Source organism: Oenanthe melanoleuca, chromosome 10 (genome assembly GCF_029582105.1).
Source record: "Oenanthe melanoleuca isolate GR-GAL-2019-014 chromosome 10, OMel1.0, whole genome shotgun sequence".
NCBI lineage: Eukaryota > Metazoa > Chordata > Aves > Passeriformes > Muscicapidae > Oenanthe > Oenanthe melanoleuca.
In genome coordinates this window covers 18,734,342-18,752,596 of record NC_079344.1, presented here as the reverse complement: position 1 = coordinate 18,752,596, position 18,255 = coordinate 18,734,342, and the positions used below count along the sequence as shown (strand labels likewise).

At 41.0% G+C, this 18,255-nt stretch overlaps 2 protein-coding genes across 2 annotated transcripts in view; one reads left to right on the top strand and one right to left on the bottom strand.

Moving 5' to 3' along the window:
* NRG4 (neuregulin 4) overlaps window positions 1–2,694 on the bottom strand; it is a 44,752-nt gene extending 42,058 nt beyond the window's left edge. Inside the window, exon 1 of the mRNA XM_056499652.1 lies at window positions 2,605–2,694. The gene's annotated coding sequence lies outside the window, so the exon portion shown is untranslated. The remainder of the gene's footprint in view (window positions 1–2,604) is intronic.
* Window positions 1–18,255, top strand: part of TMEM266 (transmembrane protein 266) — a 76,831-nt gene that overhangs the window by 20,670 nt on the left and 37,906 nt on the right. Inside the window, 4 exon segments of the mRNA XM_056499646.1 lie at window positions 2,627–2,705; window positions 4,945–5,049; window positions 7,063–7,251; window positions 17,408–17,562. Coding sequence (XP_056355621.1) covers window positions 5,036–5,049; window positions 7,063–7,251; window positions 17,408–17,562 — 358 coding nt within the window. The 5' untranslated portion in view covers window positions 2,627–2,705; window positions 4,945–5,035.

The following is an 18,255-nucleotide window of genomic DNA, read 5'->3' as shown; positions in this document are numbered from 1 at the left end:
CAGTGTTTGCTCCAGCTGAACATTGCCAATGGCCAGGGCTCTGCACCTCGCCCCTGAGTATTTCTGACCATGCCTTTCTGCTCTGTGTGCTTGGTTTCTTTGGCTGTGCACAGCGCCTTGCCCTGCACTCTCACTTTTGCTGACACAGTTATTTTTGGAGCTGTACTATGACCTGTATCAGGGAAACCATCCTGCTTTTTTTTTTCTTTTTTTTAATGGATGAGATGTGGGCTGAGGAAGAAGCCAGAGCTGAGAACACAAAATCCCACGTTGCAGCCACAGCAGTGTCTCCTTGAGTGGAGCCTGTGGCATTTCCTTTGAGTGCAAACTCAGAGCCTGTCCAAGTGTCTTAAGTGCTATTGGGGACTTATTAGAAGAACATGTCAGAATTTGGTTTTGTAGCTGCTTTGTAAGGACACAAACTTGGATACTTAAGTTAGCATCTTCATTTTGTACAGGAGCTTATAGATTCACGATAATACGCCTCAGAACATGAGCAAGTGGAGCAAACAGCTCTGAATCATGTTGTCTTGGCTTCAGCTCAGCTTAATAGGGTACAAGTTAGTGGGGACTTGGGTGCAAAAGGCTTAAATTAAATCATCTTCCTACTCCCCACCCCCAATTGGGCCCACTGCATTGTGACACATTTTCTAAGACTACTTAAATCAATGCTAAAAGCTGTGCTTTTCATGTGCCAGTGGAGTATATATATTTTTTTTTAAGTTTGATATTGGAGTTTTGTTTTTTGTTTTAGTTTAGAGTATGTACACTATGTGCTATGCTTTAGCATACGTATTTTTTTCCAAGCTCTGTTCTGTGCTTTTTGTTGTTTCAGCTGGATTTTATCTGCTGTTAGGGAGCTGCAGCCAAGGTGTGGTGACTGACAATAGAAGGTTGCTGTAACCATTAACAAATTCCCCGGGGCAGGCTGTGTGCTGGGCAAGGCCAGCAGCAGGAACCTTTGCTCCAGTGCGGTGCATGACACAGCGCCAGCACAGCCCAGAGCTGAGAGCAGGTGCTGCCAGTGCCCCTGCACAGGACAGGGAACAGCACACTCAACCCTAGGGCACCTGCATGGGTTGGGGGAAATACCCTCAACCCTAAGGCACCTGCATAGGACAGAGAAAACACACAGCCCCAGTGTCCCTGCACAGGACAGGGAACAGCACACTCAACCCCAGTGCCCCTGCACAGGACAGGGAAAACACACAACCTCAGTGCCCCTGCACAGGACAGGGAACAGCACACTCAACCCTAGGGCACCTGCATTGGACAAGGGAAACACCCTCAACCCAAGGGCACTTGCATTGGACAGGGGAAACACCCTCAATCCTAGGGCACCTGCACAGGGCAGGGAACAGCACAAAACCACAGTGCCCCTGCACAGGACAGGGAACAGCACACAACCCCGGTGCACCTGCAGCAGCCTTGGGGAGCCCTGGCATGGCTGGTGAGAGTGCAGAGAACAGCAAAGCTGAAGGGCATCGAACACAAGGACAGCACTTGTAAGCATTTGGAAGATCTTGCCTAAGAAAGAGCTCGGTGGTTGGGGTGCAGCTTCCATCAATGCCAGACAGGGGTACAGAGCTGATCAGCCTGGCTAAGATTTGAGCTGTGATCCCACATGTTTTAAGCTGGGCTACCAGCTGCAAGGTTAGATGCTTCCCATCAGATTGCACTGTCTTCTTGGTACATAGAAATGTCAGTCATTTAGTGCAGTGAATGTTTCTGGTTGTTACACTGCTTGGAAGCTTGCACTGGGAGCTAGTGGGACAATTCTTTCCTTTCTGTCCTATCTCCCTTCTAAACTGTTTCTGTTAAACTTTGGAAACTGCTTCTGCTACATAAAACAATCTCACCTGGAAAACACCACGGAACAGACAGAATTGCTGAACTCTCAGGGATTGGGCATTGCCCATGCTCACGTGGCAGCTCAGCAAGTGCTGTGTGCTGCCTACTCTCAGTTCTATAAAGTGGGGAAAAACCCAAAACCCCTAGACCTGTTAATAATTCCATCAGATGAGACTATGGGAGATGAGGCATTTTTGTCTACTGAACATTGGGTGTTTTAGGTGGGGAAAAGGGCTATATGGAAAAATTTTCACTCAGATGATGGATGGAATACCCGAAAGTTGCCCTCTGCCTCTCTTTGTTAGCAGGGAGAAGAGTAACATCATTCCACTTTGCCTACAGGAAAACCGTATAGGAATCCTAGCACAGGATAAGTTTAAAATAATAAGATTGCCCTGCTGATCCCTGCTGCCTTTAAACACCACTCAGTTGCGCAGAAATTTCATGTGGAAGTTGCAAGTGGTTTATGTTGCTATAAAATATGAGATTTTTAAAGGAAGTAAAAACAGATAGATGAGGTAGGGTGGATAGTAAAACAATACGTTTTTGCCAGAATACCGCTATGTGTTAAGATATTCTGTTGCTTGTATAAAGCCTGGAAAGAAGCAAGAATCACGGTAATGCATTTAGGAGATAGATACATATACACAGCCTATTACATTTTTTCTGCCCTCTGATTGCATTCCCTGACTCTGCCTGTCTGTTCAGTTGTTAGACCAGCTCTCACAGTCATTTTTACCCGCGGTTACTCACGTTTTGCCCCTTTTTGTTGCAGGAGGGTTGCAGTGAGTCCTTGGGAGAGCCGAGTCCCCGCCTCTGGCTCCGGGTGTCCCGGCGCTGCTCGTCCCGGCCCGGTGAGCTCCTTGTGGCATGGTGCGATCCCTGCCGTGCCAGCTGGACTCTGCTCTCTGCACAGGAGCTGCCAGCGGCTCCTTCGGCCCGGCTGAGCAAACTTCACCTGTAGAGCTGCCAGCTCCAGCAGGGGCGAGCTGGAAAACACACTTCTGTGTGATTGCAAATCTGCTTCCAGCTCTGGGAAAGCAAGAGCCTTTTCTGGAGGGACAAATATTTCATATTTGGGCCCTGGCACATTCCCTAGAATCTTAGGATTAATCTAAAAAAATAAGATTTCTTAAAGTCTAGATGTACAGTTTTTGTCACTGCTTTGTTTTCTGAGTCGCCTTTGGGAGTAGAATTGGGGTTACCAGTCCTGTGCTGTCTCCCAATAAATGGTGAGGTTTTACTAAGTTAAGAAGCTTCCATGTGTACGTTTGTTGTCTGTCCTCTAAGGCCAGTTTCCATCTCCTAAATCAGCTGTATACCCATGTACTTTTTATTCTCCAGGTCTGCAAGAGCAGTTAGAGCAGGATTCTCAGTCTCACAGGACAGGTGCACCGTACCTCATGCCTTGGCCATTTTCTCATACCGAGTGCTTAGCACAACTGATTTGGGAAAAATGGTTCATTGAAAATTGTTTGGGGTTGTTTCGTGTTGTAAAAATGTCAAGTGAAAATGAGATTTTAGGGAGCTAGCATTGCAAAACAAGTCTGAGTCTTATATTTTAGTTTTGTTGTGCTGGTAGGTGCAACAATTGCTATCTGAAAGCTCTATATGATTGAAATATTCTTAATTTTACAAAAATATTTTAGTATTTTGCTGCCTTAGGAACATAGTAAATAAAATAATTCAAGACATACAAAGTCCAGGGAATAGATTTGCATTGATACTTGAATGGATGTTAAATCAAGTTTCTGCTGTATTAGCAGAGCTTTATCGGAAAAACATTTGCTTCTTACTCTGTCTTTAGAAGTGTTACAAGATTGTAAATAAATGGAGAGTGTGTGTCTTTCTAAAGTAGGTGAAGTCTTTTGTTTTGAAGTTATCCTCTTCATATGAAATTAAATTGCTTTTGGGTGACTTATCTACCTGAGGAGGTTGATCACAGTGTAGAACTTTTTGTCTTGCATGCCCAGGCACATAATCTGAAAAATGTGATAATGCATTAGCCACATTTTGCGTTTTTGTAAAATTACAGAACGTGAAATAAAGCCTTGGAAATGGCTCTACAAAAGATGTAAGTTCAATTTTATTTTTTCATATGAAGTGATTGTTAAGGATCTTAATGTAGCTGCATTTGTATGTCTCCACTGTAAATACCTGACTAACAATTCAGCCTCTAAGTGACTCTAGGGTAAAGTTTAGTGTAAGAGCATTTTTTTGTGATCATTGCATTTATTTTAAGTAATTCTAATTTGCTGATGTTTATTTCCTATGTTTAATCAAAATAAGAGTCTGTTTTTATGTTACTTTTAAAACTCTTGTAGTGTCTAATCTTCACAATAGCTTCACAAGATCTCTCATGATTTTTAAGAGCTTTTGTTTGTTGTGTGGTATTCCTCATTTTTCCTGCTTCCAAAGCCTACTATGTATCAGTAGGTTTCATTCTCACACTTGTCTTCCTTTGCTCTGGTGGCCATGCATTGCTCCAGGTACAGGACAAGTGGAGGTTTTGCCTTTTCCAAATGTGCAAGTGGGTTTTGTTGATCAAAATACTATCCTGATGACAGCCCATCTAGAACGTTTGACAACATGATTTTTGGAAGAGACTTCCTAAGATAGCAGAGGGAGTCAGGAACAGTTCAAACTGCAAAATGGAGAACTAAACCCCCAAACTCCATTGGCAACATTAATGCTTATGTCTATAAAGTATAGAATTGGTAAAAAATTGTCTTCCAATAGAATATACTCTCCTGAAGCCATTAGCTTTCTCTGAAAATCCTCTTCCTGCTCTGATCTTGCTTATTTTCTCAGCAATTTAGTGGTTTAAAAGAAGGCCTGTGTCCTTATGGAATTATGTATGTGTCCGTGTGTAAAAGTAAATGCTCTGTAACTTTACAGCTAATAATCTGTATATGGATAATAATATATAATATGGAGCAATGAACCTGGAATAAAAGCACTTTGATAAAGAATCTTGGGCGGGGGGTGGGACTTAAACTATTAGACACATTTGCAGCATGACAGCAGAAGTCAGTGTAGCCCTTTGGATTTCTTTCAGCTGTGTTTTAGATAACCTTGTTTTGCTTCTTGCAGAGACCTAATCTTGCAAGGCTAGAACTGTAATGCAGATCAGCTGGAAGAGTTAAATCCTGGAACCACTGCTGCTTTGGTTTCATCCTCCAACATGACCAATCCTCAGTAAGTACCCTGTGATACAAATTTCTTCAAATGAAAGGGAACAACTGCTACCTGGAGAAGAATGATGTGACTTCAGGAAGGTTTTGTATTTGTCTAAAGAGTATGAATTATCAGAAAATACATGAATGATGCTGTAAGCATGTGTGATGTGTTACTAACAGCACTGGCTGAAAACTAGCATGTTATGTTATTTTCAGATCTGTTTATGTTTCTTTTTCCTAGCATCAAAGCTGTCTGCCAACACCAGTCTGTTTGGGTTTTTTTCAGTCCAATCAGACTTTATCTGTCATCTAGTCTGTCTAAGAATGCAGAAACTCAGTATTGATGGGGAAGGGAAGGTTGCACCAACCCATTTCCTTTTTCTTTTATAATGCTGGAAATTGGATCACTGTATGCTCTTTTATGCAAAATTGAACCAGCTTGGACTTGTAAAGGTAAATGTCCAAAGGATGGCACTAAAGGTGGAAATCAAAGAAAATTCTTGCCAAAATTAGCTTTTACCTCTGGGTTTCTGATTTTGGGTTGCTTACAGAAGAATTACAGTTCTGTTCGAAATTAAAGAATCTCATTTCTTTCCATTATTAATTACACGTGAATAAAATAAAAGCTTTTAGGTTCTTCAAATAGTATTTCCTTTTACCTCCTTTTTCTGCCACAGTATGACACAGCTGCAGCCTTTCCCTGCCGAATGCTCTACATATAGCAGCATTTTATGTTCTTGGGTAATTCTGGCAGCACTTAGCTCCTTTTAATTCAAGAATAAAGTCTTCCATCTGAAAGAATTAGCCTTAATGGTAAGACTGACCAATGGAAACTTTCAACATAGAATTTTAGTTTCTTCACCCACATCCTTAAATGGTATCCTTATACCAGATATACCAGTTAAGTGGTCTTCTAAAGTAGTCTCTTATTTTCAGGGAAAATAAAGGAACTGCTAATCAGGTTGCTTAAATTGCTGGAAGATTTTAATAAGCTTCTTTAAAACAAAATCAGCAATGCAGTTTTTGCGGTCAAATAACAAAGGGTGCTAAGATCTTTTTAACTATATCCCTATAAAAAAAAAGAAAAAGAATACCTTCACACCTGCTGTAAACCTGTGAAAGTAGCCTGAGTGTTCTTCCAAAGTTATCAGGCTCCCCTGGAAGAAAGCTGGAGGAGTATGTGCTTGCACATCCTTGGAATCAGACTTTTCTGGGTGCTGCAAAGATCAGCCCTTGATGTGCAAGCTGTGTCCTACAGGCAAGGCATCCTGTGCATGCAGTACTGGTAACAGATAGGATCCCTATAGCAGCAGTGTCTTGTTCTGCATGTGGGAGACATACACATTGTCAGGCTGGTTTTACCTCTGTGGAGTTTCCTTTAGTGTAGGGGGCTGCTGTAAGAATACTTAATCAGATTTAGAAGCTGTACACAAGGCCATAATTCTGAATCACTGTTCCTTTTCAGAACTATTTTGAAATAACATGTAACAGAATGATCCTTTTTAGGTGAATGTAACAAAGCTGCCATCTGTCATAACTATTTGAATCAGTATTCAAATCTGCAGTGGAAGAGAGGTCTAAGTGCACCTAGTAGTTAACAATTGATTTTTGTATAATAGTGAAAAAGCCTTGCTGTTCATTGCTCACCAGTCTAACTCAGAAAACAGTGAGTCTTTAGTTGGCATAGTTACATGCCTTCTTTTTGTTTTGCATAAATATTTTCCTTTTAGGCTCATGCATTTTTTTTCTCTGTTTATAACAAAGCCATTTATATTTGGTGCTTCTGAAGCAAATTCAGCAGAGTGAAATGTTGTTCTCCTTTGTGAGGTTTCTGTTGATCACAGTGAGATCTACTAAAGTTTGGAAAGATTTGATCTGCCTCTTTAATGACAACTCCTCCTCAACGATCTTGCAGAGGTGTTCTAAGTTGCCGGCTCTTTAGGATTCTATGAAGTATTTGTCTCTAGCTTCCTTTTACTTGCTTGCTCATTTATATTTTTTCTGTGTATATATGTATTTATTATGTTTTCAGGCCTACAATTGAAGGTGGTGTTTCAGAAGTTGAGATAATTTCCCAGCAAGTGGAAGAAGAGACCAAAAGCATTGCTCCTGTGCAGCTTGTTAATTTTGCTTATCGAGATCTACCTTTAGCTGCCCTTGATCTGTCTGTGGCTGGGTCCCAGCTTTTGTCAAATTTGGATGAGGAGTACCAAAGAGAGGGGTGAGTACAAGGGGCAGATTTTTGTCATGTAGTTTTAGGTTACAGGAATTTCATTGCCTGTAAAACAGGAAACCTTAAGCTTAAGGAGACGTGCAGCCAGTTGTCCTCAAACTCTGTGTAAAATCATTCTCACAGGATGGAATAGACCTTTTCTAATATCACTAATCTGGGCCGGTTTAGGGCTGTTTATAAATTAAAGTGGTTCATAGTACTATTTGACCACAGTCTGGAAGCTTTATCTCAGAAAAAAACAGATGAAATACCTGACTATCAGACAAGCAGAATGGTCTGGTGAAGGCTTCTTGAGAAAGGTGCTTCAGGATGACCAGAGTTGGTTGGTGTGATTCTTGTACAGAGCTGTGCATCTCCTGACTGAGAGGTAACATCTGCTGCTGCTGATTCCAGCACAGATAGTGTACTTGTCACCCAGGAATTGGAATTGTGTAGTTTGCTAATGTGAGAATGTTGTCTTTGATAATGTATACAGTATATACATACTGCTACTGTTTGCACAGAATGGTGGTTCCAGGTTTATTGCAATAAAAGATCGTAATCAGTTCATAGCATCTATCCAAACATAGCCCAATGTCAGATTATGAAGCACTGTTGTCCTACAGGACTTTAGAAGTCATTCTTATGCCTGGTTCAGGCTTGAAGTGGCTGTAGGTGGACTGCTGCACTAAATTCTTCATGAAAGATTTGGGTCAGCTGGAGAGAATCCAGAGGAGGGCAGTGAGAATGATTAGAGGCTCAGAAAACCTGCCGTGGAGTACTGATTGAAATAACTGTGTTTCACATGAACAAGAGACTTTGAGGGGAGCTTCTGAGAGACTTCAGTGAGGAAGGGAACAGCCTGTTACTGATCTCTGTGATGTTTAGGACAGGAAGTGAAAAGCCTGAATTGCAGCAGAGAGCAGTGAGGGCAGGGAAGTGCTGGGCTAGACTGCTGGTTTGTGTGGGAAGGAGGGGAGTAAGGGTGCAATTGCTGGGTGTCTGCAGGAAGATGCAGTCAGGAATGAGAGCACTGTATTTAACATCCCTCAGGACAGAAATGGGCTGAGTGCTGGTGCCTGCCCTCCCTGGGTCTGTGGCTTGTGCCTGCCCTCCCTGGACATGTGCCTGCCCTCCCTAGGTGTCCCACAGAGCACAGACCTGCTCCCCTGTCCAAGAGGTCCAGCAAGAGCACTGCCCAGTCAGAAAGCTCACTGTTGAAGACTTTCAAAGGCTTTTTACAAGCCTCCATTTCCTAACAACTCTGTGTGCTTTAACCTGTGCTCTGTAATCAGCAGAAACCTGCTTGATCTCAGCTCAGCAGGTATTCTGGGTGGTACTTAGGAAGCAAGATGTGGAGAAGGCTCTTTCCTTTAATTTCTTTCCAAATTGGACTTCATGAGACTTCTCCAAAAAGTTGTTACTCCAAACAAGGGGAAATACATTTCGAGTAGGTTATATAAGTACAGTACAACTGTAACATAAAATATCCTGCATAACAAATGAGGTACTTGAAAATTAATTTGAGTATGCAGGTGTAACCCTCAGGCTATTTTGGTGCTGAGTCAATACCAGTTTAGTTCAAATATGCATTTTTATAGATTTTTATGATCTGAAACTCAATTCTTCACTGTGCCAAAGGGCACAGGTCTCTCACTGTAACTATTTGAGCAGCTTTGCAGTCTTAAGCATGGAAATAGGCTTGTCATTCTTTTCCTCAGCAGAAATCTTTCCCCTCACTCACACTTCTTTTGTGGATTTGTCAGTCTGAATGGAAATAAGCAGGTGCCCTCCACACCTCCCAGATATAGAGAACATTCTCTGAAGAAAGTTCAGAGCTTAAGTTTGGACATCCCAATGCATTTTGGCTGTATTCAGCTGCCATCTGGGAATGGTGGCCTCTTCCTTTGAGAGGCATCCTGAGAAATTTAGGAGCAGAGCTGGGTTTCAGAAGCCCAGCAGCAAAGTAAAATACTGTCCCTCTGCCACCTCATAGCCCTGTGGGGAATATGTCTGGTTTTATGAACGTGGCCTTGTTAATTGTGACTGGCTTCAATCTGAGTTAGAAGGAGGAAGGGTGGGTCAGATCAGTCTGATACAGGAACTGGCAGCCACATCTCCCTTATGTGCAAAGAGGGGGATGTGGGGAGGGCAGCACGGGAGGTGGCAGAAAATGGCAAGGATCCCTGCAGTTTCTGCCAGCATCCATCTTCGTGTCTGAGGCTCTCCCTGGTACCCCAGTGCTGCTGTGCAGAGAGTGAAATATTTCCTTCCCTGTAAGTCTGCCTTTTATTGCAGACTCCATGTGTTACCTTCTGCATGCATTTCCCAGAGAATGCCAGGGGAGGTGCCAGCCTGCATGGACCTGCATGTATTCTGTGTGATATTCTAGGTCAGCAGCTGATCTAGGCAGGCTGGAGCTGTTCTAACTGCAAGGCTCTGGCACGTGTCTGTGCTTGGACAAGACTGGTGGTTGCTACAAGCTGCATCTCTCCACAGTCTTGGTGGATGGTATAACTGTCCTGGTTACTCTGGCCATTCACCAGGAAGTCTGCATTTCCTTGCATGGAAAAACAAGAGAGACACCAGACTGGAGATGAGCAAGAGGGCAAGAAGGGAGCTCTCTGATTTAATGGTTTGATTGTGTGCACTCAAAGGTGCACACAAGGTTTTCCTCTACCTTTTCTTCTTTAAGGCTACAAGGTGTTCAGGGTCCAAGCACAAATTTGACTTGGTTGCTATGTACTGGAGCTTTTTATTTCATCTGAAGGAATGTTTCTCTTACTAAAGCTGATATTAATAGGTGATCAGGAATAGGTGGGTCATAATCCTTGTTGTGTGCCTGGAAACTGTCAGGTGGCATCACACTAGCTAGCACTCCCACAAGAAAAGAAAGAAATGGAAATGAAGTTATGATCTGTCTTTAACTTGTTAGACAGACTGTATGTAAGCTGACATTCCTGTGGCTTTAATACTGGAATAAAAGTCTTACTTTGTCCAGTTTGATATGAAGGTCTTTGCCTTTTCATATTAGATTCTCGGGGCAGTGGGTTCCTGTCTGTTGGTGTTGTTGAAGGAATTTTGTGGACAGTTTGAGCTGGTTTTGTCAGACATTTAGATGACAATGCTGATCTCTGTGCTGAGCAACAAAGAAAGGACTGCAGGTTAGGGGCACATTAAGCCTGCCCCTGATGCACACATGTAAGTAGTGAAAGGGTAATCAGGCAAGAAAAACCTTTCTGCTCTGCCTGAAACCCTCAAACAAAACACAGAACATGGTCCTGAATTTCCTGGAGAGGCTGTGGCTGCATGGAACTCAGTTTGCATGAGAAGAGTATGCCAACATTTATTTGAGGAGGCTAAATCACCCAGAAAGGTGAGATGACTTTGAAATGCTAACATTGCTTTAAATGCCACTCGTAGTTTTTTTCCGATTAAGTATTTTGTTTTTCAAAAAACAGTTTCTCTGTCCTGCGCTTTTTTTTTTTTTTTCTTGCATCAAGTCCAATAAAAGTGATGGAGAATAGCAGGAAAACTGACAACATGCAGAAAGTAATACATGGCTTAGGAAAAACTCTCCTTCCTAGATTTTCTGTAAGTTTTAGTTTATAGGTATCAATCACAATAAATTATAAAAAAATTGACAGATAGTTACACTATAGAGTGTATTTTATTGTGTGAATATGCAGATACATAATGAGCCTCTCTCTTGATAAATATCTGTGTTTATTGGAGTTGAGAAACAAGGGGGGAGAGATGTACACCAACTTCCCAATTATTTGTTGTATTTGTTTTAAATTGCAGCTCTTGAGTTTTAATGTTAAACATTTGGAACATGAAGGTCTTTTCAAATACAGTGTTCTGCACCAAAAGCTGTAAAGTTTGTGAGTTCACACAGTTAATGCAACTCATTTGACATTAGCTGTAAATAGTCATGCTGTTGTAATTTAATAATTAATGATCTTCTGTTCATAGCCTTAGATTTGTTTGGTCACAGCTGGAAAGTGCATTAAACAGTGGGAATATCAGAAAAAAAGAAAACCAAAAGGAGAGAGAGAAAGGAAGGGAAACCAAAACTGAAGAGAGATTTACAGAGATGCAGAAATTAATATAGAGAAGAGTTGTGAGCTCTCATTTTAAATTGGTTGCAAGACTTTGCTGGTGAATGTATTCACTCACCCTGGGAAATAAAGATGTCTGTTCCTTCAATCTTCTGTAATTGTACCAAGTAGGTGCCATAATTTTGCTTTTTCAGATTCATCTTTCAGATATTACTTTGATTTTTTGGGGTATTTTACTTGTGCTTTCTTAATCTTAAAGGTGCTTTATCTAAAAGAATTTGACTAAATCAAGTTCTCACATTTCTCTAGTTTCCCACTTTTCTTGTCTTTATCTGGTGGCATAAGGAAAAGTAGTCCATTTTCTGAGAATTTCTGTGCACTTCTGCAGATCTTGGATCTGGAATAATGGTGAAAAATGAGGTCCAAGCCAGAGATGAAGTGCAAAGGTTTTGGAGGGTACAACAATTTCATGTAGTGAACAATCTCCTATTTACAGAAGTGAGTTGTAATTTAGTTTCAGCTGCCAGTCCTAGTCTGAATCCAGAAAGGTAGTGCAAAATCCTGCCATGAGGATGCAGTGACTGAGGCTGTAGCGCTGATCTGTTCTTTGTGCAGTACTTCATCACTGCTGCTCTCAGTGCTGTGGTCCAACACAGAGCTGCACTGCAGCAGAAAAGGAGCGTCCAGCTTAACAGAACCTCCGAGCTCTTCAGGAGAGAAAATAGGAAATTTTGGGCTATATTACTGAGGTGTTTGGTGATTTAGAAATTTCTGTTTCTGTGCACAGCCTTTTAAGTTTTTCTCTTGGTAAATGTTTTCCAGAGTGGCTCAATACTCTGTTTATTCCAGTACCTCAGTGCTTGGAATTTGCCCCCCCCCATGTCTTTTATCAGTTGGGAGAGAGAGCAGTACTCTAAGACAATTCATTTTCTAGCTCAGTGATTTTAGGTGTTTTTCAATTTGGAGATATTTCTGTGTTTTTCCAACAGAACTTGCTTTTCCCAGGTAGTTTTGAGGAAAGAATTTGTAGCCTACAGATCACTGTTCGCAAAACTCTTTATTAGAGACTGGAAATGAGTCTAATTTGTCTGGCTTGATACTAGAATTAATTGTCTAAATTGGGGAAGGTATGGCTTGGGGCAAAAATTGGAGTATGGATAAGCCATAGGACAAAGGGGAAATGTGGAAAAGAGGAATATTTGTCTAGAAGGCAGGTCTGTAAAAAAGCCAGCTAAGTGCTGAGCAGCAGTGTAAAAGCAAATCAGATCTTTGGATTGCTTAGCAAAAAGAGCAGAGAATAAAAAAGAGGCTGTTGTTGTGCCTATCTATATCCAAGCTTTGCCCACGTCTTGAACACGAGTGCAGGTCTGATCCCTGTCAGAAAGGAGATGGTAGATATAAAAGAACTCGAAAAGAATCAAAGCAAAAGTGATCAAAGATGTGATATATCTTCCGCTGGAGATTGCTGTGTAAACTGGGACTGCAGTCTGGAAAAGAGCAGCTTGACTGAGATTTGATTGATATTACAAAGTCTGTGACACAGAGAGGTTAAAATAGGTTTGACACCCACACAGCCCCCTCCAATACAGTCTTTAAGGTACATTAATAGATTAAGGCCCAGTTACAAAGAAGCAAAAAGAGTTTGCTCTTGGCACAAAGGGCAGTAGATGCCTGAAGCTGCTTTCTGAAGGATGTGTGGCTGAGAGCAGCTTGTCCTCACAAGGGGAGGTTAAACAAGTTTGTGGAACAGAAATTCATTGAAGGTTACCAAGTACAACTTGAGAAAACACATCTGTCTCAGTGACCAAATGGAAAAGGGTTGGATGCTGTGAGAATGTTCAGGGGAAGGATTTATGTTTGCTGTGTTCTTAGTCATCTTGAGACATCTGCTCATGGCCACTGTTGGAGACAAGATGCCAGGCTGTATGTTCAGTATGCTCTAGTATGGCTGTTCTCATGTTTCTTAAAGGGAATTTTTGATGCTGATGTTACACTGCACTAAAGATTTTAGCATAAAAAGGAGAAACCTAACAAGCAATTTTCTAGTGAGAGGAGTAAAAGTCCTGGTAATCACAGGATGTCTGTGAGCAAATGGTGTGATATACACCTCTAAAGAAAGCACAAATTATCCTAGAAAGCTTCAAGTACTTCAAATGGAGCTGGGAAGCATTCATGTAATTAATTAAAGCCTATTCTAAAATATTATCTACTGCTCCAGTTGTCTGTATTGGTGTGCAGAAGAGGCTGCTAGGATAGTTACAGAAACTGAGGGTCTGTTCTACAAAAAGCATGGGCTTTAACTGAATTACACACGTGGCTGCCATTACTGTTTGTAATGCATCATGGACAAAATGCCAGCTAGGGAAAAGACCTAATCAAGCTGAAGAATAATAGTGGCACAGAGTGAGTGTGTATAAACTGGCCATGGGTGAGTCTGGGGAGAAAATGGCGGAATCTTTCTTACTGTTTGAGCAGCAGAGTTTTGCAGGAGTCTGCCAAGAAGTGCCATGGGATTTGAAATAGTACAAGTTTTAGGGGGAAAAAAGATGAGAGCATTGTCAGTAGTTGAAGTTCTGTCATTAAAGCAAGCTCGTGGAAGTGCAGACAAGAGGTGCAGAGCTCTGTGTGTTCTTTGGCCTGCAGCTGCTCCCTGCAGCCTGCTGTGAGGCTCTGCTGTCTCTGATGGCTCAGCCAGGTTTTGTATTGTTATTTAGCCTGTCACTTCCTGAGCATGGCCTTTCTGCTCCTTCAGAGAGCAATTTGGATCCCATCCATCCTTCTGTTTTCTGATCAGAACCATCTTGTGAGGTGCAAACGCTTGCTGTTTAGCCAAAAGAAAGGAAAAGAAAAAAGACTGGGTAAGGTATAATGCAGATTTTGGGGTATTTGTTTACAAGACCAGAAAATAGAAACAGTGACAGCTGTTAACAGCTTGAAAAAATTGTTTGTAGTGGTTCCTTACCAGGTAAATATGTTCTACCTTTCCCAGTTTTGCCTTATGTTCTTTTTCTTCCAAGCTGTTTATTAGTAAGACTAACAGGATGATGACAGATTGGTTTTGCACAAAGCCATGTGTGAAAGTATCTTTAAAAAAAAAATACCCCTGGTAAAATTCTACTAAATACATATTAATGTCTTAGGACAAAACTTTACAGCTCAGTGTCACCAACAATTGAAAATTACCAGTGCTAGTACATTTATTTATTTATTTCATCCAGGCATTGCAAGAAAGGTAAATGATATTTCTGTTTTAGAGACAAAGTAGCTGCAATACCTGATAAACCCATTAGAAGTCATGCAGGAAAGTTTTTCAAAGTCACACTTGTCTGTGAATTCAAGCAAACACAGTCAGGACATCAACAGAATGTGTACTTATTCTCTGAACAGAATTGGGGAGTTCTTTACTAGTTTGTGGGGTTTTGGTGATTTGTTTTTTTTGTTTGTTTGGTTTGGGATTTTTTGTGTGAAGCGAGGGAAGAAAGTCTTTTACTTGTATGTGGTCGGTATGAAATCCCTTTATACATTTATAAGCTGTCTAAATTATATTTTGGTTTGTTGGGTTTTTTGAAAATTCTGTGTAGCTGAATTTTTAATCTGAACTTAAAATTTTAAGTGTAGCTTTGCAGTGTCTCAGGTGAAATGACCAGAATTGGGAAGGTAAGTTCAAATCCACACGAATTCTGGTAGGGGTTTGTTTTTCTCCAAAAAGCAGATTTCTCATCTCAATAGATGAGCCTTTGCATATCAGAAAGGGTTACAGAGGTGAGATTTGTATGTGTTAGGAGTCAGGGTGGTTGCTGAAGAGCTGAAGGTGCTTCTCCAGTGCTTAAATTTCAAATCCTTTTGTGTTTTTGAAATCACTGTATATATTTGATGAGTGTGGTACAGGTGGAAATGTGCACATGAGCTGCACTTGACTTCTTAAGCTGATTGTTCTTTCAATTCTAAACTGATAGTTTCATTCAGAAGCTTTTTAGAATTGGTGTTATTGAGTAATAATACTGAGTAGACAGAATAATGCCACGTTATTTAGGACTCTAATTAGCAGCTTGAGTAATAATTAGCATGGTTATATGTATTGTATGCCAAGTATTAAGCTGGTTTATTCTTACTGGTACATTTGGTATATTTGAAAATCTTGACTATGCAGAGCTTTTAGAAGCAGGTACTTGGGCCCTCTACTGATGATTCTGTGCATAGGAAAAGCTGCCCTGCAATATTAAAATACTGGCATAGTGGATCTTTTGGAAAAGGGAAGATAAATGTAAGTAGAGACTAGAACTAAAGCCTGTTCTGTTCAAACAGAGCCATCCCTCCTCATTGTTTTTAGAAATATCTAAAAAAAAAATCCCAAAATCATAGTTGCATTAAAAACAAGTTACAGTTTTGAGATGATGTAAAATGAAATCCATTAAAAGATCAAGTTGGCATAAAGGCCCTATCCCAGTGCCTTTTTTTTTTTGCTTTATGTTTTAACACAACCTATTTGAAATCATGCATTCTGTATTCAGGCTGGAGCCATAACAAAGTTTAACCTAAGGGCAAGTTGCTGATAGTAACACTTGTCAAATCTTCTCTGAAGCTTTGAGAGTCAGTTGAGGAGATCTTTTACAGTCAGGCAATCAGGCAATCTGACTACAAGTGCTGTTGATATGCTTAATTCTGAGAAGCTGCTCAAAAGGGTCGAGTCTCTGAGTACTGCTCGGCATTGCTTTCTCCCTCATTTGTGAGTATGCCGGAGAACATTTTGTGATGTTTTTCCAAGTGTTTGATTGTAGTGTGAGTTAGTGAGTCTAGAGCTGTTAATTAGGAATTGATCAGTATCACCATATCTTCTTGTACACCCCTGCTTTCTGTGTAGTGATATTTTAGTCAGACAGTGGGGTTACTGCACCACACTTGCAGCTTTTTAAGCCCTGGCTAATAAATCGTGTCAGCTTTTCATTACCTAATGTGTATTTACAGTGCTTTGAAAATCTGAAGTGTCAGGCCACCATCTCATCTGAACTTTCTGAGGTGAGCCAGTACAGCAACCTTGCAGAACACTGTGATGAGAAATGATGTGATACTGCATCAAAGTGATACTGGGAGGGAGGAGTTGGGAGATGAACACTATCAGGATGGGCTTTATGCTTCTGAAGTCCATCCTACTGTTATTTCGATTACCAATACTCCTAAAAGAAAAAAATATTTAGTAACCCTCTTGTAAATATGTATCTGCATTAGCACAATGCTAGTTGAACATTTACTGCTTCATCAGCTTCCCTCCAGAGTTCTGGTCCTCAGAACTCAGCCTCCTCACAGCTTCCTGCATCCTGCCTAAACCTTCTTTTTCCTCTGAAAAAGGGTGACCTCATCCAAAGCAGGCTTGGTAGCAGTCCCTGGTACATGCTGTCCCCAAAACAAGGTAATTCTTGGCCTGATCCACAAACAGATTGTTGAGAGTTGGACAAAGAGCCAAGGAGAGAGCCTTGGCCAGAGGCTTGACACTTTGCCAGGCTGTGTCCCTTTGCCCTATGAAGTGTAGCTGTGGAGTTACTGAGCTACACTTGGTGTTCTCCAGATTCCTGATGTTCTTTTCCATGATGTCATAGACTGATTGTTGCACCCTAAATTTGGCAGCCCTTGTCAGATCTGTCTCATAGGAGAGCAAGGGTAAAGGTGCATGACCAGAAAATTCAGTAGCAGAGAAATGATTTTTAAAGAGTCATTAGCTTCTAACTAGCAGAGTCCTGCTGTGCCTTGGTACTCACTGATAAAGGAATGCAGCATGTATGTTAAGATAAGAGCACATGAGATCCTGAGAGACAGGAGGAGAGCAGAAAGGTGTGTGTGGTAATTAGGGCTGCATGACTCAGTGCACTGAAGGCACTTGGACACCAGCACACTCCAGAGCTGGGAGATCCCAGGCTGAAGGTTTTTCTTATATTTCTCTCTGTAAAGAGACCAGTGAATGTGAACTTTGCAAAGTCTTTGGGCATTATTGCTGAGTGTCTCCAAAACAGCAGAACTTACAGTTTTGAGTTCACTGCTCTTTAGCTCTTTTCCTTTTTCACTTCTTCTTCTTTTCTTTTCTTGTTTTTCCCTTAATTTTATTTCCTTAGATCTAACTGGCTAAAACCGTGCTGTGGGAGACGAGCAGCTGTGTGGCAGGTATTTTTGCTCAGTGCAAGTCTCAACAGTTTCCTGGTAGCCTGTGTAGTATTGGTGGTGATTCTTCTGACTCTGGAACTCCTAATAGATATAAAGCTTCTCCAGTGTGAGTAGGAGGATTTTGTTTTTTCTTTTCTTTTTTTTTTTTTTTTTAATTTTTTTTTTTTTTAAATTTTGATGAAATAAAGGCTTAACTTGCTGGGAGGTTTTGAAGGGGGAGGATGTTTGGGATGTTTTTTCCCTACCATTTAAATTATTTCTAGACTAGGTAAGAAATGTGTTCTTGTGGAACCCTGGTATAGTGAAGTCAGTCTCTTCTTTGTTATTCTGAGCAAAGCTAGGTCAAATAACAAATTCAGTACAGGACAAATTTTCAAAGGATGCAAGCAGAGTGTACATGCAGAGATTCATGTGTGTTGTCATTAGTACTTGAAAAGATCTGTCCTTTACAGACATGTTACATATGCACAGGAGAAAAATCTGTGCATCACTAATCTCTGATAGCCATCACATGTGGCTACACAAAAGTGATTAACATACATAAATAAATAGGGTACTTGGTGTTAACCTCTTATTAATTTACCTCTGCTCGAGTGGATAGGAATTGAAATTGTAGCCTTCTAGCTTGTAACGCTCTGAAATGAGACAGATTTTCATTCTACTTTGTTAACACACTGTGAGTCAATTAATGGCTTAAATGGAGTTTTGCTTTATCTGAATTCACTGTACAAAGGTTCCACATTGGAAATTTTAATGCTGCTGTTTTGCTTCCTAATTCATCCTTTTTCCTCTACTCTTC